This window comes from Mya arenaria, chromosome 2 (genome assembly GCF_026914265.1).
Source record: "Mya arenaria isolate MELC-2E11 chromosome 2, ASM2691426v1".
In the NCBI taxonomy this organism is placed as follows: domain Eukaryota; kingdom Metazoa; phylum Mollusca; class Bivalvia; order Myida; family Myidae; genus Mya; species Mya arenaria.
This window is the reverse complement of record NC_069123.1, coordinates 21,258,278-21,284,194: the sequence shown is the minus strand read 5'-3', so window position 1 is coordinate 21,284,194 and position 25,917 is coordinate 21,258,278. Positions and strand designations below refer to the sequence as shown.

General features: G+C 36.0%; 1 protein-coding gene across 1 annotated transcript in view; it reads left to right on the top strand.

The window, feature by feature from the left end:
• The first annotated feature begins 6,377 nt into the window (after positions 1 to 6,377).
• LOC128225116 (coagulation factor XI-like) overlaps positions 6,378 to 25,917 on the top strand; it is a 54,593-nt gene continuing 35,053 nt past the window's right edge. Inside the window, 1 exon segment of the mRNA XM_052935150.1 lies at positions 6,378 to 6,956. Coding sequence (XP_052791110.1) covers positions 6,828 to 6,956 — 129 coding nt within the window. The 5' untranslated portion in view covers positions 6,378 to 6,827.

The window sequence follows — 25,917 nt, the reverse complement described above, 5'->3', positions numbered from 1 at the left end:
ATATGCGGCGTTTTCTTTTTGCAAATGGAGTATCACAACATGCAGATGGTGATGGCGAAGCGTTACTCGGTACTTCCTGGATGTTGATGTTGAAAGTTCCACCAATAATTTTTCAGCAAACATGTTGTTCAAGCCGCCATGGAATGTGAACTGAGGAGCTTGTGCTGCGGAATTCGTATTTGTGTTTTTGAAAAACGACAGCTGATTAAACTGGCAAGGAAATGGCATTTGTTGCATATTGCCTGTGTTTGTCAAGATGTTCGAAATGTTCTTGTGATGTTGGTCTCTAATGAGGCTGTAATTGTTGACTAATTGGATATGTATGTGACTAAGTGATCTGCATCTGGTTTGGCGGAACATTGTTCTCAGAAAGTTTCTAAACAAGATGTTATCTGACACTATGATTTGTTAGCAAATTTCAAGAACTCAACATAACCACCCTTGTAAACTAGAAATAGAACTTAAAAGCTTATAATTAAGCTTATTATTGAATCAAATGATCGAAACCCCGACATTGATGTATCCCCAAGTATCACCTTACTTGAGAGAAAAATAAATAGTATTTATATATAAATAAAGCCACAGGCGCCCAAATTCGTTCAAAAGTAGATTTCATTGAAAAGGGGGAAACTAATTCTAACTATTTCTTAAACCTTGAAAAATCAAGCCAAAGTATCATCAAAATTATTAATGATAGACGGAGCCAGACTACATCAAACTCAAGACATACTTAATGCTGAAGTTAACTTTTATAAAGATTTGTATACATCAGGGTTTAAAAACTAACAGCTTTATGAACAGTGTGTAAATGAGGTCGACTTAGAATTTACTTTAGATTTAAAATTAGCTGAAAATCGTGAGGGAGAATTTTCTTATGAAGAATCTACAAAAACACTCAATGATATAAAACCAAGTCTCCGTGTGGAGGGAGAATATATGTATATAAAAGGGTTAAGCATGCTTTTCTCTGAAGGGATCTGTTCGCCTCGCACATTTCAGTAATATGGCTTATTTTTTATCAATCTTTTATAGACATTCATGTACATGTTTGATGCTTGATAGGAATACCAATGAGAATGAATTGCCCAAAATTGCAACAGAACAATTTTATAATTGCCAAAAAATGTCAAAAGCCTGTCTACATTCTAGTATTTTGATTATTTTTTTCTGTGAATAAGAACTTTATGGGCTACTTCAACACTGTAAATATCTGTTAAGCTATATACATGCATACAATATTGATATCCCCAGCATGCACAATTAAGTTATCTTTTTCAATTGTTAATTTTAACATACAAGAAAATACTGTAAATTACACTTACATGAAAGATGTCTAGTCAATGATATAGAATAATAAGTAGCAGATTTCAAATCTAAGCATTTAAGGCTCACCTGGGGCTTAGCACCGTCCAGATAATACAGCCGGGCTAGCTCCGTGTCCTCATGCCAGGATCATTTATAGTAACTTTATCTTGTTGAAAATTTTAATACTTGACTAGTCCAAATCATGAAACATTCACTTCAGAGTCTTTGACAATTTTTGTTTTGGCGACTCTTCATGTCCACATCCAACTTGTTTTCCTAGCCAAGAATGACATTTCAAGCACAAAGTTTATTTAGTTCAATTAATTGTACATTGAAAGATTTTTGACGGGAGGACTACTCTCACGGTTTGGACAATGCGTACCTATTTTGTTTAGTAACAACACACCGATTTCATACACATGATATTTAACATATAACAGAACTGTTAAACGTACCCTCGTATTGTCAAGACGACTAACATGTTTCTGTTTTAAACCATAAATAGCATGCATTCTTGATATGAGAAAAATACATTGTATGGATACTTACTTAATTGGCATTATTATGGCACATATTAAAACATTACGGAATTTGATGCGAGACATCTAACACGTTACTGAATAGATTTAACTGTGCATATGTGTCATTGTATCACTATTCGAATGTGGGTAAAAGTTAGTTTAAACATTCTAATATGTGATTTAAATAAGCAGGGATGACGTTAATGATTAAATATTTACACCTCAACTTCCATTCCTTAAATGAACTGCCTTTCGGCAATTGCGTTCTGACATCAATCGATGAACGCAACATCTTCGGATATGTTCGGATCGTAATTCATTGCATAACAATATACATGAAAGCTATTGATCTTGTTATTGGTTGTATTGTGTCTGCAGGTGACGTAAAATATAGATCAACATTTTTAAAAGTGTTAGTTTATTATATTTTAAATATATTGGTACAAGAAGTGTTTCAATTTAACGTTTTAAAGTGATTTCAAGTGCTTGATCTTTTCCCGCGTTATTGTGACGTCATTTGAAAAATAATGTTCCCGGTTATGGTCGGGTCGTTCTATTTACAAAATGGGTAAGAACGGATTACTGAAAGGTTTTCTTAAATGAAATGAAGTATCTTTATAACAATTCTTGAATGAAATAATGAACATTGGTGTAAATATAAGGAATGAATTGCGGGGTTGATGTCATTATCGGGGATATGAACGCAATTGGGTTGGTCAAAGTACGCGTGGAGTCCTTCGGACTTCGGACTCCACACACATTGACCAACCCAATTGCGTTCATACCCCGATAATGACATCAACCCCGCAATTCATTCCTTAAATAGAATATGTATCACCCACCATCCGAATGGCAGCCAATTAGTCATTTCGCATTGCCTGCAGGACAATTTTAAAAGATACGTTCGCTCGCCCTATAATGGCTTCGTTATGGCTTAATCAGCGTAATCACCTGCAGGAATCGACTATTTCAGTAATAAACCGACTTGTAGCCTGTTCCTCGTCGTTAAAATTTTCGACATGCGTATGCGTGTGATTATGTAGCATTTTTTTCAAGCGATGTGTTTACATTGACAAGCGGAAATAACCACTGCGTATGACCAGTTACTAGTCTAAATAAAAAAGTCAACAAAAACTTTGGTAAATTTTCGTTATAGCCGTCTCGCTAACATTTCTTTAAAAAAACATGTTTTTTATCAATAGTTAACTACTGACGAACATCAAAATTTACAATATAGCTTAAGGAAAATTCAAAGAAATGTGTTACTGATAAATATTATCTTTCCAGTCTAAACAGTCTAAAAATGTATTCTCTGCCCATTGAAAAATGTTAGCATGTATACGGGCCGCGTATAATTATACTCATTTTAAAAACAGTCATCATAAAGTCTTTTATTGAAAGGAAGAAGACATTTTTGTTAAGTATGATATGCTTGTATTGATATGTTGCCGTGGCTAAACTTTTCATGTATCGTTTTATTTTGTACATTATGTAATTTGGGGAAATTTTCATTAATTGAAATTTAAAGAATTGACTATACTCGAGAATAATTATTTTTCATATTTCTATTCGAAAAAGTTTTAGATGTGCGTGCGTGCGTGCGTGCGTGCGTGCGTGCGTGCGTGCGTGCGTGCGTGCGTTTTAGTTACCCTTAAACATGACCGATGCTCATATCTACTGTCTTTGCAAATATCTATTGGAAGACATGTTTTAATTGGGCTCACTTTTCATTACCATTTGTTTCATGGCATTGTTACACGGACATACCATATGCTACAGTCTGCCACAAAGGTGTTTCACTTACCCGAGTATTAGAAAATTGGCTACATTATATTACTTATAATATTTAGAAATTTTTTTTTAATTGTCGGGGCATGAAAAAAGGTCATAATTCGTGTTAGACTCCGGCACTTGACTTATCATGAGATTTACAAAATGTATGTTATGATAAGTTTCATGAATCAGCAAGTTTTTTTATGTGGTCGGTGGTCAATTGCAAATTAAGATATGTTTATTGGTTTATTGTAAGTATTGAGTATTTTGGTTAACCAAACCAAACCAAAAAAAAATAAAGTTTTATACACTTGGCTGCTATCCTTAAATTGTGACTTTGTCCTTGAACTAAAGCTCCTGGAACATTAGTTTTGCATTTCGTCTTGATTCGTTGAGTATTTGAGACACACACTCCTTTTATCTTGAACGGTGACCATGACCTTCAGTCGGCGAGGCTGAAAATGAGAAATGCTTGTTGTCCGGATGAGGTGAACATTTACCCAGTAAGAAACTTAACTTTCCGGTTATCATCTTACAAATTATGACTCGACACAAACGGTACCATCACTACACTTGACATGAAGAAAATGTTCAAAAGTGCGCTGTGACCCTGCCATTGACCCATGGTACTGGGTCGTTCACGCAACACATTCCCTTCATGTGGTTTGCTCTTGTGATCAGTTTGGAATCGATCTTTGCATCATAAAGTAATTGACCGGACATGAGTAACGACGGACAGACGGACGGAATCGAGACATCCAAAGCAAAATTGATCGTATATGCATAGAGTAGTCCACCTAAATGGCCTTCAACGATTCTTTTGACGATTTCTTTACTATGGCAGACTCGTGACGTCCACCATCCCAGCAAAAAGTAGCGAACGGTCCTTGCGCAGAGATTCCTCGCGGCCACAATTTTGAAATTATCTTTGTTATAAATTCAAATTTCTACGAAAATACTATTGTCTACTATTAAACACAGTTATTCATCTCAGTATGCCAAATAACATGTTCAGATATCATAAAACACTTACATGTGTCGTTTGTTTATCAAGTATCCCGATATCTGTAAATCTGGGGGAAATCTGACAGGTTGTGTATAGTTTAGAACGGTATCTGTGACCCAGAATATATTTATGTGAAAATAACGACTCTAATGACAAATTCAATCCAGTTTAGATAACTGTCGGGTATATATTGAACAATTTTGTCATTATCATTTAACATCGATACATAACATTACTATATATTATTTCGCTCGGTGTTAAATGGTAAAGAGTTGTAGCGTTACAGGGATACATAAGAAATGTCAAAATAATAAAAAAGTATCCCTGGTCGCTCATTATTGTAGCTAATGCATAGAGAACACTCATGATTTGCGTCAAACATATATCAAAATGTTTAATGTTAAATGATAACATGTTTATGACCCCGTGTGACACTGTCCACGTGAGACATGAAACTCTGTGTGTGTGTGTGTGTGTGTGTGTGTGTGTGCGTGTGCGTGTGCGTGTGTTTGCGTGTGTGCGTGCGTGCGTGCGTGTGTGGGTGCGTGCGTGCGTGTGTACACGCGTGCGTGCGTGTATGTATGTACGTGTGTGTGCGTGCGTGTGTGTGTGTGTGCACGCGTGCGTGCGTGTATGTGTGTACGTGTGTGTGCGTGCGTGTGCATGTGAAATGTTTTAATAAAATTATAATATTTCATTTTTTCCTTTTATCATTTCTTTGCGATTGTAATTCATTCATTGGTAAGTTTTCTATGTTTAAAATAGTCTAAATTGGCTCTTACTTGAATTGACATGTCCAATTCATTTTGTTGGATGAAGTTCGTTTCGCGTATATACCCTGGTAGTAGATTAAATACGACGCTGTCACTTTGAAGTGTAGATTGTACTTAAAAATGCCTTTATGCTTTATCCGTGCCAGTACATCGTTTAAATGTCGAAACCAACGTTCCAGGTAAGGTCTAATATGCAATTGAGTATAACTCCATACTTAAGTAATTATTTGGGTATTCCACATATTAAATGAGTATTTCAAGTAATTGATACTCAATGGTTTGATTCAATTGAGTATCAGCATACAATCTTAACGTCTTTGCGAAGGAATTCATGAGCATGCATATTCTGTCTTAAGAAGTTTATGTTAATTTGTTTTACAATTACATGACTAGACTCACAAAACGAAGCAGGTGAAAGCCTTTAAGCGCTTTAAGCGCTTTGATTATTAACACATGGCAGTGCATCGAGATTCAAAAGTTACAAAGATGGAAAGTAGCGATACAACAATGTTTTGATAATGGTTTGCAATGCTTAAGGTGTTATATCTTATTGATTTAGTTGTTATTGTTAACCTTTCCACCGCATTGTTAATATGTCTGTACTCCTACGCGGGATCGAATACATACTGGTAACGTTTAGCCTAATTTAATTTTCTTATAAGAAACGTAACTTTAAAGGAAATGTTGTACAATATTTGGTCTTCGCCAAATGCATTTTGACACAGTTTCGATAACAGTTGGATGTTTAAGACAATGAAATCGTGAGTGCAATATTGCAAACATAGCATTTTCGTAATTAATTGTTATAAACATTGTTATCAGCAATTAGCTCTTACATGTATGTACATGCTCTGTCCTTTAAAAAAAACATTAACAAAATAAACAATACTCATGTATACACGTGATGTCACGGCACCATGTTGTTGAACCATGCTGTGGAAGTTAAATACATTTTTGCAAGCTTGTATCGGAAATATGAAGCAAAGTAAAGCTTATGAATGAAACACAGCGGCTGTATGTATGAAAGCAATGCGAGAGTACAGCGAGTTGTGTAGGAATACCAGCCTTGAAAGGGATTTCATGTATGAAAGTTGATAATATTGCCTTTCAACTAGAATAAGACTTACTTGTTTGATAATGGATTGAGTGTGGTGCTGATGTACGTTCAAATAAGTTGACAGGTCACGAACTTTACAATTGAAATAATGACATTCCTTAACGTATAATTTATGGACTAGTTGTAGTACAGGGAAGAAGGCAATTTACTATCGGTATTGTATGTTTTATTTACAACTGGCTAGCTTTAAAGGAATATAAAGCGTTGCTAAAGTGACTATATATTTATACAATCGGCATAAGATGTGTTTCAAGCTGGTAATTGCATTCGTGTGTGTTTCTTAAAAGTATCATTGGATTTATGATAAGCCAGTTTGACCTAAAGTTGTCTAGATGATGAAGTTAAAGACAGTAAGTGGTAATGTGACCGCGAACTTCTGTACCATCACCCTGTGTCTGCTGGCGGCTATGGTCTCGCTTCTACCTCCCGTGGCACTAGTGTGCCTCACCTCCGACATCAAGGTAATATTCCGACGTCAATTCAGTGTCTTAATTTCCGATTAGTGTAGTTATAAATATTATAAATATAATATATGCACCCGTTGAACTTATATTTGATAAAAAATATATGGAACAACAGCTTTCTGGCCGTTCCGAATCACTGTGCACCGGTACAATCAAGGAAAAGTATAAAGCTGATAACAAATCCTCAGGCCCACAAGGACTCATACACAAACATAAGAGGATACTATAACCTTAAAGCCTTTTGTTGAATCGCGTTACAAACGCTATTCAAAATCGCGGATTTCAAAGACAATAATTGAGCATGTGTTGAAGGGTTCAAGTCGTCAGTATCTTAGTTTTAACACTCCTTATGATTTGCCACACTTTTGTCACATCGAAGTGCATTTTACAAAAAAAGAGCGAGTACATGTACTTTCTTAATACGACTAATACGTAAAATCCCTTATGTGCATGCTTCTTTTATGACAGAACATATTCAAAGATTTAAATAACAGACACCTTAATCAAAATAATTCTCCTCTGCACGTTCTAATATATAGATAAGCTGGTGAACAGGCCAAGTTCGAATTTTATTTTGGCAATAAAAGATTTCAGAATAGGTCAGTTCACGACAGTTGCCGCGAAATTCAGTACAAAACATGAACAGCAATAACTTTACCAGTAATCAGCAAGCAATACAATTTCAAATGAAATGAAAATTAAATGTGGTCAACAGACATCAGGATTTAACATGTCAGTGGCTCGATAAAACGAAAAATATCATTGTTCATCGGATACCCTAATTACGCCCAAAATGTTCTTTTTACGAAATTAAGTCACGAACGTCAACTCCATTTACGGTCGCTAATTTTATCATGGTGTACAACAGGAATGTCGTCGTGTCATTACGCACGCGAGGTTTGTTCAAAGAAATGCAACTTTTCGCCGGTGAATCCTTTTAGCTTTTTTTCTTGTAACGTGACAGCCTCTCGACCAATGAAAAGAGCAGAAAAAATACACAGCATGATATAATATATTTTGACCTATTCTATAGGTGTAAAATATATATACGAGAACATCTACTTGTCATCCACATAAAATGCAATATATTTAAAACACTCACTCTTTGATTTTTTAAATGATTCTATGTGACATAAGCACCTGCAAAACCCTTAATCTTCTACCTCTATTTAATTTTTTAGACCGAGCAATGAAGATCATATTTTGTATGCGGAGAGTAAATCGTTGCGGTACATGGGCAGGTATGATAGACTGAATGCTGAGCAAAATATCTGTTAAACCTGTTCTCCGCACTTTCTTAGATATTTCAAAATCTTCACTTACCTGACCTCGAACTTGTTCATGGATGACCTAGATGTTTTAATTGCGCATTTTATACACTAAGAGTAGCTAAACGGAGACCTCTTAGTTTATGTTCGCGAAAATGTCAGTCTGGAAACAGATAATATTGCCTCAGTCAAATATTTTATTTGCAGGCTGCGTATATATTTGGTATAAAACTAATCGCGTGGAAAACAATTTATCATATAGAATGGAGTAGCGTAGTTTGCCTATTTGGACGAGGAGAGTATTGGCAAATGGTATCTACTGTTATAATATATATTATATAAACGACGTAACTGACAACTCGTTGTTGTTTTGAGAGCATTAATTGCATGATAAGTATTTGACAGCAACAAGAACATGTTGAAAAGGTGGTGGTGTATTTACATGTGATAAGGAATTTTACTTATAATGGAGTAAGTTGCCGTACAGATTTTGTACGTGTTTAACAAACTAGAAATTTTCAGACATTTATATATGAAATGTTCAATTCAATTCAATATTATATTTTATTTCATGCATAAGGGTTAATAACTTGAAAATATTGGTGAATGAAAAACTATCATTTCACTCATGCTTGAGTTAAATGTGAACATTAAATCCCTTTCACTCTGGCTTGTGAAGAATTACTTTTTCATTAATCCGGTGAACAGTTGACAATCATCTTTAAATGGTTTTGTGTTTACTGAAACAAAGTTAGTGTGTATTAATGCGAAATACAGGTTGATTTAAAAACATTGTAATATCTACCGTATCATGCTTCCATGATAGTAACATTACAAACTTATAAATAAAGCCAAATTAAAATTACATTTTTACAAATTTAATATGCTGTATTTATTTTGGTAATCCTCCATTCAGTTTGCATATTTTGTTCATTAATGATTATTTTCACCAAATGGTTACGTTATTCAGCACTTTTTCTGAGTCGGCTTATCTGTGGAACTATATAATATTATATTCTTCATAACGTCTAGTTCCACAGATAAGCAGGGTTCAGAAAAAAAGTAATGAATAAGCTGTTTTGTTATATTTTTGAACGCTGCCTTTTATATGTGCGTGAAGTTAGCACCGTAGCAAAGCAACACCGCAGCACCGCGGTGCTATCACCGCAACCACGGTGCTAGCACCGAATCACCGGAATTTTATAAGAAATGTCTAAGCTGCAGAGTAGTATAGGTGTCAGTGGTCTTCTATATCATTTTTAAGATCTCACCCAAATAATCATTTTAAATTTCGATAGAAACTTTCTCGTATGTAAGCTTATAAGAATCAAACACTCAGAACCTGCCTTAAATTGCAGCCTTGTGACCTATGCCATGACCTATCTAAAGGTCTAGGCAACACTTTAAGATGAAAGTGGTCCCCTTTCCCATTTTAATGTATCACCTCTATAAACTTATGAAATCTTGATGAACATTTATAGGGTTTTTACATTTAAATATTAAAAACATACAGTTTTGCTAAAACCGTAGACCAATGACCTCTGTCATGACCTAGGTTGAGGCCTAGGCTACTCTGTGGTATAGGTGTCATTGGTCCCCTTTCCCATTTTTATGGTATCAACGCTAAACATAATTGAAATGTTGATGGAAAATGCCTAATTGACCTATGCCATTATTTAGGTTGGGGCCTAGGCTACACTGTGGTATAGGTGTTAGTGGTCCCCTTTCTCATTGTTAAGCTATCACCGCTACACATAATAGAAATTTTGATGAAAAATGCCCAGGGTATTAGCCTAAAAGTATCAAAAACAGAGACCCTGCCTAGAATCGCAGTCGATTGACCTATGCCATGACATAGGTTTATGCCTAGGCTACACTGTGGTATATGAGTCAGTGGTCCCCTTTCTCATTTTTAAGCTATCACCGCTACACATATTTGAAATTTTGATGAACAATGCATAGGGTATTAGCCTTAAAGTACTAAAAAAACCCCAGAGCCTGCCTAAAATCGCAGCCAATTGCCCTATGCCATGACCTAGAATGAGGCCTAGGCTACACTTGGTATAGGTGTCACTGGTCCCCTTTCTCATTTTTAAGGTATCACCGCAACAAATATTGAAAAATTGATGTAAAATTATTATTGTTTAAGCCTAAATGTACCAAAAACCCTTAGCCTGCCTAAAATCGCAGCCAATTGACCTATACCATGACCAGGTTAATGCCTAGACTACACTGTGGTATAGGTGTCAGTGGTCCCCTTTCTCATTTTTAAGGTATCACCGCTACACATAATTGAAACATCAACGATGCCGTTTATTTGTCTAAAACTTTAAATATATCCGGTTTTCTTTTACTTCCAGAACGGGTATGCATCCATTAATTGTGTGGATTTATTAAATAACATAAATGTAATTTGGAAACATGACATCTCAATGGACGTGGGGATATGTTATGGTTATGTACTGTTATGTTTATGCACAGTTATGTTTATGTACCGACTGTTCGTTTAAGAGCAAACTCCACGAAGCGGTTATTTCCCTTCGTGGGATTTTATCTTCAAACAAGAGTGTCTCCTAGTGGGGAAATAAATTAAAAAGACGCGAGAAATGTATGAAATAACATTGGAATAAAAATATCATGGCAAAAAATATTCATAACTAAATTTGACAATTTAATGATAAAATAAAATGTTTAATAGTTCAGTAACAATAGTAACAATACAATTTGTCTTCGGTGTGCATAATCCCTTTAAAGGTCCATCCTGCAAGGGTTCAAAGGCATGTGATTTTATGAAAACCTATCGTTGGGCTGTTTTCAGCATTTGAAATGATGTTTCACATCCTGTGTCACATATTGAAGTTTATCTCGACATCTAATTTAAGTTCCAAATAAATGAATGTATATCACGTTTGTGTAATTTTTAGTCCTTGCAGTCCAGGATATTTTTCATTCACATTGATACACCTCATTTATTTTATGTCTGTTTTTGAATGGAATCTGTCGCATGTGTTTTGCAAAACAATAGGAAGACATTCACAGCTTCACCATTTTTTTGTAACTTTCACAAAAAAATAACAAAATAAGGTTATGCAAGCATTTACACGAATTAGCATATTCAACCTTAAGATGGCTCCTTTACAGGCATTCGGAACTCCTCGGCCTTTTTTATCGAAAACAACCTCGGATGTATGCCGGTACATCAGTTGAAGTAGTTCGTATTTTTTTTAATTATATCATTAATTAAATGTGTGTTTTTTTGGATTGTACTTATTGATCTAAGTTTAAATTGATTGCCAGTGAAATGACTTATTGCAAACATCATTAAGATTCCTACGAGTAGTCATAAAGATTAACTGCTAAATAAAATTACTACGCGATCTACTTGCAGCGGACTTAAAAGTGCCACTTTTTGAGTATGTAAACCGTCCAAATACATCCGAGGTTCTTTTCGATAAAAATGGCCGAGGAGCTCCGAATGCTTTACAGATTGCTGATCGTTAGAAGTGGATCAACTTTCCGAAAGGTTAAACTATTCATATATATATATATATATATATATATATATATATATATATATATATATATATATATATATATATATATATATATATATATATACCTGATCAATCTTGTCATTATAGGAACGCGACTTTGGTATAAAAAGATGGCAGCGCATGCGCAGCTGACAAATACTTCATCACTTTCAGTTCTGATTATGTTTGCTGAAATATTGGTACATTTTGTCAATATCAACAATATTTTGAATAAATCAGGTATTAATCTTAAGTGGTTTATTGTTGATATAATATATAATGCATTTCATTCATATCTATAAGAGTCCCGTTATTTTACAAAGTCAAATATCCTCTTTGTAAACTAGTGCATGGGTTATAACATTCAGTAGGTTTCCTGCTTGAGTGTGCTTCGTAGTTGAAAGGGAATTCTTATAGATACATACCAACATGCATTATGTAATGGTTGAAGACTTTAAGATTGTTAGTATACATGTACTTACAAAAATAATGATTTGATGAAACCTGAAACTGTAGACCAGTTCGTATTGTACTGCACAAACTGTTAGCAAATTGCGTCAAGACTATGTTTTTCGAATCTTCAATGCCCCCTTTCCCTTAAAAATAACCTTCTATAACCTATGATGCAAAAATAATGTCATCTTAACGGTTCACCAGATTATCGCGACGACACTTCGTTTCTGGCGGTGACAAGCCCGACTTGAATGGACGGAGGTCTCACGTCCCGGCCTTATTTTTCATACCTTTTAATTTTCATCTACATAAATTAACACATCTTTCCGTCTGTATTCCTTTTTCAGACTTGCATTTTTACCATGCCACGTTTCCTTAATACAAAAATCGATTTTTGTGTTTTACTCATTTCATTTTATTTCATTTTGTATATTTTCTTCCAAAGTTTTTTCGTGACAACTGTTACTTATGCATTTTTCATCAGAGAGAGGTATTTACATGCGTTTTCTTATCCCTTATTCATTATTGTACTTGTTGGTCATATGCGAATATATCAAAATACACATATAGGTATGTTTAAACCAAATTGTTCGGTGTGACAGTCTTTAAGGTTTTAGTGGTCTACATTGTATTGTGTAAACTACCCAGTGGTTAGTCAATGTTTATATCTACCACTTCATCTGATAAGAATCGATAATGGCTGACTAGCTTAAATATATGTATTCGAAAACTTCACATTGGACAAAAACAATGTAATTCTTAGCAAGGTTATGTAATTTTTCACTTATATTATCTGGTTATGTTTTAAAAGAGTTGAGTAAAGCTTATCACTAAAAAGACTGATTCTTATTACTAATAGATGTAAATCTACGTCTTTATCTCAATAAATCTTAGAAATGCTTCCTTTTTCAATATAAATGTTACGTGACAAAAGACATCGTGTGGTTTTGAATTATGGAATCAAAATACGCTAAAATATTACGATTACGGAAATGCCTTCAGCAAAAAGTCGGCATTGCAAAGGATTTTAAGAATAATGTTTTTTTAGTGTTCTTGGAAAAAAGATAACCGTCCACTCAAAACCGACACTGATGCCAATAAATTCGCTTGTGTATGCATTGCTGCCACCTTGGTAACCAATATTTCGTCGTCTGACAACTCAACTCGGGACTCGACATTCAATTAGCCCAATCCCAGTGTCTAGAAAGGAGAATAACCAATTCCGATAGTTGGCACGTCGCAGACAATTCAATTTAAAGAAAATTCGACGCGAGGAGTACAATCTTTATGTCCTACGTACATTGGACTCAACATCAGACAGACGTACTTAAAGTGTCCATAGAAACAGAACGTAATGTGAATCTGAGCAATAATATCATTGATCATTGTCAAGGTGCAAAATTGTAAGATCTTCTTGACATATAAATCGCATTTAATCCCGATTTCGAGCTTAGAATAAAAAGAAACGGTGAGGTTTGAACGTTCTACTTGTGGATCATTTTATTACGGGTTTTGACCGTTCCGTGGGAAGAACATGCATAACAAACTATCTGTTATCTCTCCGCGTGATTTTGAACTACTCACTGCGTCAGTTTTTCAAATCAAAGAATTAAATCACTTATAACCCCTATGCATGTAAAATTGTATAAAGCTAACTGCGGCACATGTCCGTTTTTCTTCAAACTTTATGAATCACTTGTTTACTTAGATGGTTTCGGTTTCAGACTTTTCAAGAACATACACAGTTTCGGGGGGAAAGCAATAAAGCTAGGTGTAAAATTCATATATCCTAGACTAACCTAGCCTATATGTAAAATACTGCAATCCTAGACAAAAACGTATCAGATATGTAAAAAAATCCTTGGCAAATACCATTTCCTTGCGAAAATGTATCCTATATGTGAAATACAAATATCCTAGAGAAATACACTGCTTATATCTTAAATACATAAATCGTTAACAAAAAGCTAGACTTTATGTAAAAAACATATATCCTAGACAAAACCTTAGCCTGAATATACACACAGAAGTCCTAGACCAATACCTAGCCTTTACGTAAATTACATATAACTTAGACAAATACCTAGCCTATAATAAAATACATATATCCTAGACAAATACCTAGCCTATAATAAAATACATATATCCTCGACATCTACCCAGCATAAATCTAATATACATATATTGTAGGCATATACCTTGCCTTTATTTAAAATACATATATTGTACAAATATTCTAGGCATATACCCTGCTATATCTAAAATACATATATTCTAGGCATATACCCTGCTATATCTAAAATACATATATTCTAGGCATATACCCTGCTATATCTAAAATACATATATTCTAGGCATATACCCTGCTATATCTAAAATAAAATACATTTATTCTAGACATATACCGTGCCTAAATCTAAAATACATATATTCTAGATATATACCTTATCTATGTCTAAAGTACATATATTCTAGACATAGACATATATAAGTCATAGCCAGACTATAAAGTAATATGTAAAGTTCATCAAACAGATACATAGGCTATATGTAAAATTACGGCAATCCTAGACAGATACCTAGTCTATGTGTAAAGTACGATAATCCTAGATTTTGTGAAAATCCAGACGTCCTTGACAGCCTATTTTAAAATACAGAAATCAGACAATACCTTGTCTATATGTAAATAGCCGACGTCCTAGACAGATACCTAGCCTTTGTGTAAAAAACGTAAATCCGGGACTAATAACTAGTGTGCAAGTGAAATGCGGAAATCCAAGACCGACAACTAGTGTGTATGTAAAATGCGGAAATCCCAGACCGACAACTAGTGTGTATGTAAAATGCGGAAATCCCAGACAGATAACTAGTGTGTATATAAAATGCGGAAATTCCAGACAAAAAACTTGTGTGGATGTTAAATGCGAAAATCCCAGACAGATAACTATAGTGTGTTTGTCAAATACAGAAATCCTAGACATATAACTAGTGTGTATATAAAATGCGGATATCCCAGACAGATAACTAGCATGGATGTAAAATACAGACCTCCTGGACTGATACCTATCCTTTGTGTAAAATGCGAAAATCCCAGACAGATACCTAGCCTTTGTGTAAAATACGCAGATCCCAGACAGATGCCTAGCCTTTGTGTAAAATAAGGAAATCCCAGACAGATACCTAGCCTTTGTGTAAAATACGCAGATCCCAGACAGATACCTAGCCTTTGTGTAAAATGCGGAGATCCAAGACAGATACCTAGCCTTTGCCAAATGCAGACATCACAGAGAGATACCTAGCCTTTGTGTAAAATGCAGAAGATCAAAGACAAATACCTAGCCTTTGTGTAAAATGCGGATATCCCTGACAGAAACCTAGCCTTTGTGTAAAGTGCGAAAATCCCAGACAGATACCTAGCATTTGTGTAAAGTGCGGAAATCCAAGACAGATACCTAGCCTTTGTGTAAAGTGCGGAAATCCCAGACAGATACCTAGCCTTTGTGTAAAGTGGGGAAATCACAGACAGATACCTAGCCTTTGTGTAAAATACTGAGATCCCAGACAGATACCTAGCCTTTGTGTAAAATACTGAGATCCCAGACAGATACCTAGCCTTTGTGTAAAATACTGAGATCCCAGACAGATACCTAGCCTTTGTGTTAATTACGAAAATCTCAGACAGATAACTAGTATTTATGTGAAATACGGAACTCCCAGACAGATAACTAGTGTGTATGTAAAATACGGAACTCCCAGACAGATTACTAGTGTGTATGTAAAGTACGGAACTCCCAGACAGATAACTAGTGTGTATGTAAAATACGGAACTCCCAGACAGATAACTAGTGTGTATGTAAAATACGGAACTCCCTGACAGATTACTAGTGTGTATGTAAAATACGGAACTCCCAGACAGATTACTAGTGTGTATGTAAAATACGGAACTCCCAGACAGATTACTAGTGTGTATGTAAAATACGGAACTCCCAGACAGATTACTAGTGTGTATGTAAAATACGGAACTCCCAGTCAGATAACTAGTGTGTATGTAAAGTACGGAACTCCCAGACAGATTACTAGTGTGTATGTAAAATACGGAACTCCCAGACAGATAACAAGTGTGTATGTAAAATACGGAACTCCCAGACAGATAACTAGTGTGTATGTAAAGTACGGAACTCCCAGACAGATAACTAGTGTGTATGTAAAATACAGAAATCTCAGACAGATAACTAGTATTTATGTGAAATACGGAACTCCCAGACAGATAACTAGTGTGTATGTATAGTACGGAACACCCAGACAGATAACTAGTGTGTATGTAAAATACGGAACTCCCAGACAGATTACTAGTGTGTATGTAAAATACGGAACTCCCAGACAGATTACTAGTGTGTATGTAAAATACGGAACTCCCAGACAGATTACTAGTGTGTATGTAAAATACGGAACTCCCAGACAGATTACTAGTGTGTATGTAAAATACGGAACTCCCAGACAGATAACTAGTGTGTATGTAAAGTACGGAACTCCCAGACAGATAACTAGTGTGTATGTAAAATACGGAACTTCCAGACAGATTACTAGTGTGTAGGTAAAATACGGAACTCCCAGACAGATTACTAGTGTGTATGTGAAATACAGAAATCCCAGACAGATTACTAGTGTGTATGTAAAATACGGAACTCCCAGATAGATAACTAGTGTGTATGTAAAATACAGAAATCTCAGACAGATTACTAGTGTGTATGTAAAATACGGAACTCCCAGACAGATTACTGGTGTGTATGTGGTAAATACGGAACTCCCAGACAGATTACTAGTGTGTATGTGAAATACAGAAATCTCAGACAGATTACTAGTGTGTATGTAAAATACGGAACTCCCAGACAGATAACTAGTGTGTATGTAAAATACAGAAATCTCAGACAGATTACTAGTGTGTATGTAAAATACGGAACTCCCAGACAGATAACTAGTGTGTATGTAAAATACAGAAATCTCAGACAGATTACTAGTGTGTATGTGAAATACGGAACTTCCAGATAGATAACTAGTGTGTATGTGAAATACAGAAATCTCAGACAGATTACTAGTGTGGATGTAAAATACGGAACTTCCAGATAGATAACTAGTGTGTATGTAAAATACGGAAATCTCAGACAGATTACTAGTGTGGATGTAAAATACGGAACTTCCAGATAGATAACTAGTGTGTATGTAAAATACGGAACTCCCAGACAGATAACTAGTGTGTATGTAAAATACAGAAATCTCAGACAGATTACTAGTGTGTATGTAAAATACGGAACTCCCAGACAGATAACTAGTGTGTATGTGAAATACGGAACTCCCAGATAGATAACTAGTGTGTATGTGAAATACAGAAATCTCAGACAGATTACTAGTGTGTATGTTAAATACGGAACTCTGATGATATGGCATTCGTAGACATTATATAAAATAAAGAAGGCCTTAACAAATACCTAGTGTTTATGCAAAACACTGAACTCCTAGAAAAACTAAGAGACTATGTAAAATACAGAAAACTTGGGTAGATACCTAGCCTTTATTTAAAATAACGATGTTTTAGAGATGACTAGCTTATTCGTAAAACACATTAAATAGAAATCTTAGCTTACACCGTTCTACGGCCTAAAATAATGAACCTTATACACTATCGTTTACCATCAGGCTAAGGTGCACCTTTCTGTTTGAAAATGAAATAAATATAACAAAACGTGATTTCTAGAAATCTAGGACTTGTAGCCCGTGGTTTCTATGTGGTTAAGAAGCGTACTCGAAAGTTGGAGCTGAGCCAGCATCCAGCTGCACTAGTATATTTCAACGCATCGAAAATAGACTAAATATTTGAAATATATTAACGTTGCATGTCTCTTATGAAGTAGCAAACTTACTCTGTCATCATTATATCTACCGCAGTAACCAACGCCAAGAACACATCATACTGTTCTTGTTACGTATCCGCACAAACCTCTTTAAAGAACAAATCGAAAGTATATAATATAGATTATAGAAATATCAGTCTAGGTTCACGTATTTTTTTTATATTAATGCAATTAATGCACCTACTCTCAACAAGGATCAGTAATGTTGGGGGTCCGGGGTACCTAGGGTACTGTTAATCGGGCTGGCTTGAATTAAGGACGGGGACAAACAATGGCTAGACAAATCGTGTTAAACTGTAACACTGGTACTATTCAGTAAATACACCAAGTATATATTACGTTGTTTCTCTTTAAAACTGTGATACACCGTTTATGTTCATAGTCGTTCCCCTGACATTACTTTATACGCTTGACACCTTAAATTGGCTTTATGACATTCCTTCAGTTTATAATACGTGCAACACAAAGAAAGACACTTTAAGGTGGAACGCGACTATGAATTTTTTTTCGAGCTACTGTCTGAAAATTGGTATACGAATAGAAGAGCATATGCCCAGTTAGGGACTGTTTTTACTTTTTCAATATTCGGAACAGTTTTGAATCTACGAGTTTTCAAAATATGCCACTGACGTCAATTTTGAGACGTCTCTCATATTTTTGCGTTCCAGCTACAATAACCGATATTTTCATCAATTCTTCGTATACAGCTATGAAATTTCAACGTCAAGTGCGTCATGTGAAAACGTTCACGCTCATATATTTTTCTTTCTCTTGTTGAACGTTATTGTTTCTAAATTCGTCTATAACGTCATTTTTCGCGGGGAAAACGGCGTCGTATTTCGCTAAAAAAAGTGCGCCTTTCTTTAATTCTAGAAAAAACTGCTCGTTTAATTTTTGATTTTTTTAAATACATGTATTCAATGTTTTATTACAATTCGCCTGATATCAAGAAAAGGGTCGCTCACCGATTTCGTTTTTGCGCAGTATCAAATAATCTAACCCCTATACCTGTTTCTTTTTCAATACGTAGTGTATTTAAACGTTTAGCATGACGTTAATCTAATTGTTTTTGTTTATAAAATGGAAAGATTAGAAATCTTAGAGTGTCTGATCAGTTTTATGTTAGGGATATTTGTTATCGTTGTTGTGCAAAATATCTAATTCCACACAAGACGGGCGCTGAATAACCAGCTGTATACATCAATGACTTAAATCTGGCGGCTGTTTTAATGAGAGGCTTTCTTAATTATTAAGCAATCTCATTTGGCGAATTGTAATATTTTGATAATACACATCAATAATCTTTCCAGTCACTATGCTATGAGCTGTGACTAGTGCTTTGTTGTTATTTTATATATACATCTACAGTAATAACACAACAATAAACGGTTCTACTACTTTATTAGTTACCAATTTCTTTAATAAGTATTAGTAGATATCTGCAGTTATAAGGCTCTAAACTAAGCAAAAGCATAGTTAAACCAGTGTGTGACACTCATTTCATACACAAAATATAACTAACAAAGCAAACAATGATAATCGACAGAAATCTGCATTGTAATAAGCACAAACGGATCCCGGCAGTAAAGGGGGTGCAGCCCCCCCCCCCCCCCTTAAAATCATCCAAGTTTTCTTCTGTATGTCACTATCTGAGAAAATGTAATAGTATACAGATCTATAAAATACAAAATATTATTAACTGATTACAAGATTGTAACTGTTTATTTATTAGTAAAGCGCAAAAATGATTCAATTTTTTGGTGAATGCTAAAGGATTTACTATGGTCTCATATTTCTTTCAAATTAAACTCGGTATTCTTCATAAGAACCATTGTTTTTGATATGTATTTATTCTTAAAGGCATATTAAAACAATAGTATTAGTTGTGGTAAATCGTATTTGTGTTTAATACTTGTGTTTGCACTGATTGCAAATGATCACCTTGAATTGTTTCTATTATCTCATCTTATTAAGGGTTGTTATAGTTCACACAAATGCACTCACATGAATGCACGTATACGCCCACATACTCGTACATGCAGGCACGCCCATACACACGAACACGCACACACACACACACGCACAGGCACACTATGATAAAATATATGTTCCAAATGGCTCAAATGATGATCTTCGAGTTAATGTTTTTAGTGCAGTAAAATGTTTAATTTTGTTAATCAATGCCCCATAACGAGTTATTTTGTTTTCCTGACTTTACCACGCAATCAAAGCTTCTCGTGCGTACAATAAATAATAAATTTTAATGATACGATTTGTTAACCTTTAGGTACAAATTGATGTATTGTTCGGCATTGATCTTATAATTAATGTATTATATTCATGTTTCTTTATGTTTTCGTATAACATTTTAATACGTACCCTTTTGAAATAACATAAATTTATGCTTGCGTTTTCATTCTAAGCATTTATGTGTGTGTGCGTGTGTATGTTCTTTCAGAAGGCCACATTGTAAATAAGTCGTGTGTTATGTTTGTTTATAATATGATGCCTATGTCTTAATGTGTTACCTTCTTTAAATAAAGTTATTATTACATGTATTATTATTATTATTATTATTATTATTATTATTATTATTATTATTATTATTATTATACAAGCAAATTCATGAGACAACTTTCGGCGATGCATTCAATGCCCATGATACAGAAGCCAACACAGTTACCTTATCCCGCACTCAATGACGTCAGTGGTATATTTTGAGGAGTTATAGTTTCAAAACCGTTCCGAATAATGAAAAAGTAAAAGCAGTCCCTAATTGGGCATATGCTCTTCTATTCGTCGCGTTCCACCTTAAGCGTTTATAAGTTTTATTTTTATTGACGGAGAAATAATGTTTTCAAATAACTCCAACACAATATACCCCTCGATTAACGCGTTTAACTGTAATTATATGTCGCTGCATATAGTTTATATTATACAGTACAATAAATATTTATTTAAGTCAGACTTAAAACAATAGAATTCTTTAACGTTTATTAATGATATCGTTGAATGTGATTTCTGTGAAACTACCATAAATGTCAACGGGTGGGGTTATGCAATAAGATGTTTTCATGTCTGTAAAGTTTGTGCTACCCCACCTGTGTTTCAAAGTAATCGAGGATATTGATTATATCATATATCACAGGTAAGTCCCATTTTTACATTAAAAATTCAAATAAATTGTAAAATGTAACTTGTTATTGTTAATGTTAATGATATTTTTAAAAATCAAATAAATGAGTTGGCCTTGGGCCTATCAGTAATGCACTTACTCTCAACAAGTGTCATTAATGCGCCAACTCTCAACAAGGCTCAGTAATGCACCTACTCTCAACAATGGTCAGTAATGCACCTACTCCCAACAAGGGTCAGTAAAAACACCTACTCTCAACAAGGGTCAGTAATGCACCTACTCTCAACAAGGGTCAGTAATGCACCTACTCTCAATGAGGGTCAGTAAAAACACCTACTCTCAACAAGGGTCAGTAATGCACCTACTCTCAATGAGGGTCAGTAAAAACAACTACTCTCAACAAGGGTCAGTAATGCACTTACTCTCAACAAGGGTCAGTAATGCACCTACTCTCAATGAGGGTCAGTAAAAACAACTACTCTCAACAAGGGTCAGTAATGCACCTACTCTCAATGAGGGTCAGTAAAAACACCTACTCTCAACAAGGGTCAGTAATGCACCTACTCTCAACAAGGGTCAGTAATGCACCTACTCTCAATGAGGGTCAGTAAAAACAACTACTCTCAACAAGTGTCAGTAATGCACTTACTCTCAACAAGGGTCAGTAATGACACCTACTCTCAACAAGGGTCAGTAATGCACCTACTCTCAATGAGGGTCAGTAATGCACCTACTCCCAACAAGGGTCAGTAAAAACACCTACTCTCAACAAGGGTCAGTAATGCACTTACTCTCAACAAGGGTCAGTAATGCACCTACTCTCAACAAGGGTCAGTAATGCACCTACTCCCAACAAGGGTCAGTAAAAACAACTACTCTCAACAAGTGTCAGTAATGCACTTACTCTCAACAAGGGTCAGTAATGCACCTACTCTCAACAAGGGTCAGTAATGCACCTACTCTCAATGAGGGTCAGTAAAAACAACTACTCTCAACAAGTGTCAGTAATGCACTTACTCTCAACAAGGGTCAGTAAAAACTCCTATTCCCAACAATGGTCAGTAATGCACTTACTCTCAACAAAGGTCAGTAAAAACACCTACTCTCAACAAGGGTCAGTAATGCACCTACTCTCAACAAGGGTCAGTAATGCACCTACTCCCAAAAAGGGTCAGTAAAACACCTACTCTCAACAAGGGTCAGTAATGCACTTACTCTCAACAAGGGTCAGTAATGCACCTGCTCTCAACGAGGGTCAGTAAAAACACGTACTCTCAACAAGGGTCAGTAATGCACTTACTCTCAACAAATGTCAGAAATGCACTTACTCTCAACAAAAGTCAGTAATGCACCTACTCTAAACAAGGGTCATTAATACACCTACCCTCAACAATTGTCATTAATGCACCTTCTCTCAACAAGGGTCAGTAATGAACCTACTCTCAATGAGGGTCAGTAAAAACAACTACTCTCAACAAGTGTCAGTAATGCACTTACTCTCACAAAGTGTCAGTAATGACACCTACTCTCAACGAGGGTCAGTAAATACACCTATTCCCAACAATGGTCAGTAATGCACTTACTCTCAACAAAGATCAGTAAAAACACCTACTCTCAACAAGGGTCAGTAATGCACCTACTCTCAACAAGGGTCAGTAATGCACCTACTCCCAACAAGGGTCAGTAAAAACACCTACTCTCAACAAGGGTCAGTAATGCACCTGCTCTCAACGAGGGTCAGTAAAAACACGTACTCTCAACAAGGGTCAGTAATGCACTTACTCTCAACAAGAGTCAGTAATGCACCTACTCTAAACAAGGGTCATTAATGCACCTACCCTCAACAATTGTCATTAATGCACCTTCTCTCAACAAGGGTCAGTAATGAACCTACTCTGAACAAGGGTCATTAATGCACTTACTCTGAACAAGGGTCATTAATGCACCTTCTCTCAACATGGGTCATAAATGCACCTTCTCTCAATAAAGGCCAGTAAAGCACTTACTCTGAACAAGGGTCAGTAATGCATCTACTCCTTCAAGGGTCAATAATGCAACTACTTTCAACGAGGGTCAGTAATGCGTCTACTCTCAACTAGGGTCATTAATGCACCTACTCTCAACAAGGGTCAGTAATGCACCTACACTCAACAAGGGTCAGTAATGCACCAACTCTCAACAAGGGTCAGTATTGCACCTAGTCTCAACAAGGGTCTGTAATGCGCCTACTCTCAACAAGTGTCAGTAAACCACCTACTCTCAACAAGTGTCAGTAAATCACCTACTCTCAACAAGGGTCAGTAAACCACCTACTCTCAACAAGGGTCATTAATGCACCTACTCTCAACAAGGGTCATTAATGCGCCTACTCTCAACAAGGGTCAGTAATGCACCTACTATCAACAAGGGTCAGTAATGCGCCTACTCTCAACAAGGGTCAGTAATGCGCCTACTCTCAACAAGGGTCAGTAATGCGCCTACTCTCAACAAGGGTCAGTAATGCGCCTACTCTCAACAAGGGTCAGTAATGCACCTACTCTCAACAACGGTAAGTATAACAACTACTTTTAACAAGTGTTAGTAATGGATCTTCTCTCAACAAAGGAAAGTAATGCACCTACTCTCAACAAGTGTCAATTATGCACCTACTTTCAACAAGTGTAAGTAATGCATCTACTCTCAACAAGTGTCAATTATGCACCTACTCTCAACAAGTGTCAGTAATGCACCTTCTCTCAACAAGGATAAGTAATGCATCTACTCTCAACAAGTGTCAATTATGCACCTACTCTCAACAAGTGTAAGTAATGCACCTTCTCTCAACAAGTGTAAGTAATGCATGTACTCTCAACAAGGGTCAATTATGCATCTTCTCTCAACAAGTGTCAGTAATGCACCTTCTCTCAGCAAGGATAAGTAATGCATCTACTCTCAACAAGTGTCAATAATCAACCTACTCTCAACAAGTTTAAGTAATGCACCTTCTCTCAACAAGTGTAAGTAATGCATCTACTCTCAACAAGTGTCAATTATGCACCTACTCTCAACAAGTGTAAATAATGCACCTTCTCTCAACAAGGATAAGTAATGCATCTACTCTCAACAAGTGTCAATTATGCACCTACTCTCAACAAGTGTTAGTAATGCACCTTCTCTCAACAAGGATAAGTAATGCAACTACTCCCAAAAAGGGTCAATTATGCATCTTCTCTCAATATGTGTCAGTAATGCACCTACTCTCAACAAGTGTCAATAATGCACCTACTCTCAACAAGTTTAAGTAATGCACCTTCTCTCAACAAGTGTAAGTAATGCATCTACTCTCAACAAGTGTCAATTATGCACCTACTCTCAACAAGTGTAAATAATGCACCTTCTCTCAACAAGGATAAGTAATGCATCTACTCTCAACAAGTGTCAATTATGCACCTACTCTCAACAAGTGTTAGTAATGCACCTACTCTCAACAAGGGTCAGTAATGCACCTACTCTCAATGAGGGTCAGTAAAAACACCTACTCTCAACAAGGGTCAGTAATGCACCTACTCTCAATGAGGGTCAGTAAAAACAACTACTCTCAACAAGGGTCAGTAATGCACTTACTCTCAACAAGGGTCAGTAATGCACCTACTCTCAATGAGGGTCAGTAAAAACAACTACTCTCAACAAGGGTCAGTAATGCACCTACTCTCAATGAGGGTCAGTAAAAACAACTACTCTCAACAAGGGTCAGTAATGCACTTACTCTCAACAAGGGTCAGTAATGCACCTACTCTCAATGAGGGTCAGTAAAAACAACTACTCTCAACAAGGGTCAGTAATGCACCTACTCTCAATGAGGGTCAGTAAAAACACCTACTCTCAACAAGGGTCAGTAATGCACCTACTCTCAACAAGGGTCAGTAATGCACCTACTCTCAATGAGGGTCAGTAAAAACAACTACTCTCAACAAGTGTCAGTAATGCACTTACTCTCAACAAGGGTCAGTAATGACACCTACTCTCAACAAGGGTCAGTAATGCACCTACTCTCAATGAGGGTCAGTAATGCACCTACTCCCAACAAGGGTCAGTAAAAACACCTACTCTCAACAAGGGTCAGTAATGCACTTACTCTCAACAAGGGTCAGTAATGCACCTACTCTCAACAAGGGTTAGTAATGCACCTACTCCCAACAAGGGTCAGTAAAAACAACTACTCCAACAAGGGTCAGTAATGCACTTACTCTCAACAAGGGTCAGTAATGCACCTACTCTCAACAAGGTCAGTAATGCACCTACTCTCAATGAGGGTCAGTAAAAACAACTACTCTCAACAAGTGTCAGTAATGCACTTACTCTCAACAAGGGTCAGTAATGACACCTACTCTCAACGAGGGTCAGTAATGCACCTGCTCTCAACGAGGGTCAGTAAAAACACGTACTCTCAACAAGGGTCAGTAATGCACTTACTCTCAACAAGAGTCAGTAATGCACCTACTCTAAACAAGGTCATTAATGCACCTACCCTCAACAATTGTCATTAATGCACCTTCTCTCAACAAGGGTCAGTAATGAACCTACTCTGAACAAGGGTCATTAATGCACTTACTCTGAACAAGGTCATTAATGCACCTTCTCTCAACATGGTCATAAATGCACCTTCTCTCAATAAAGGCC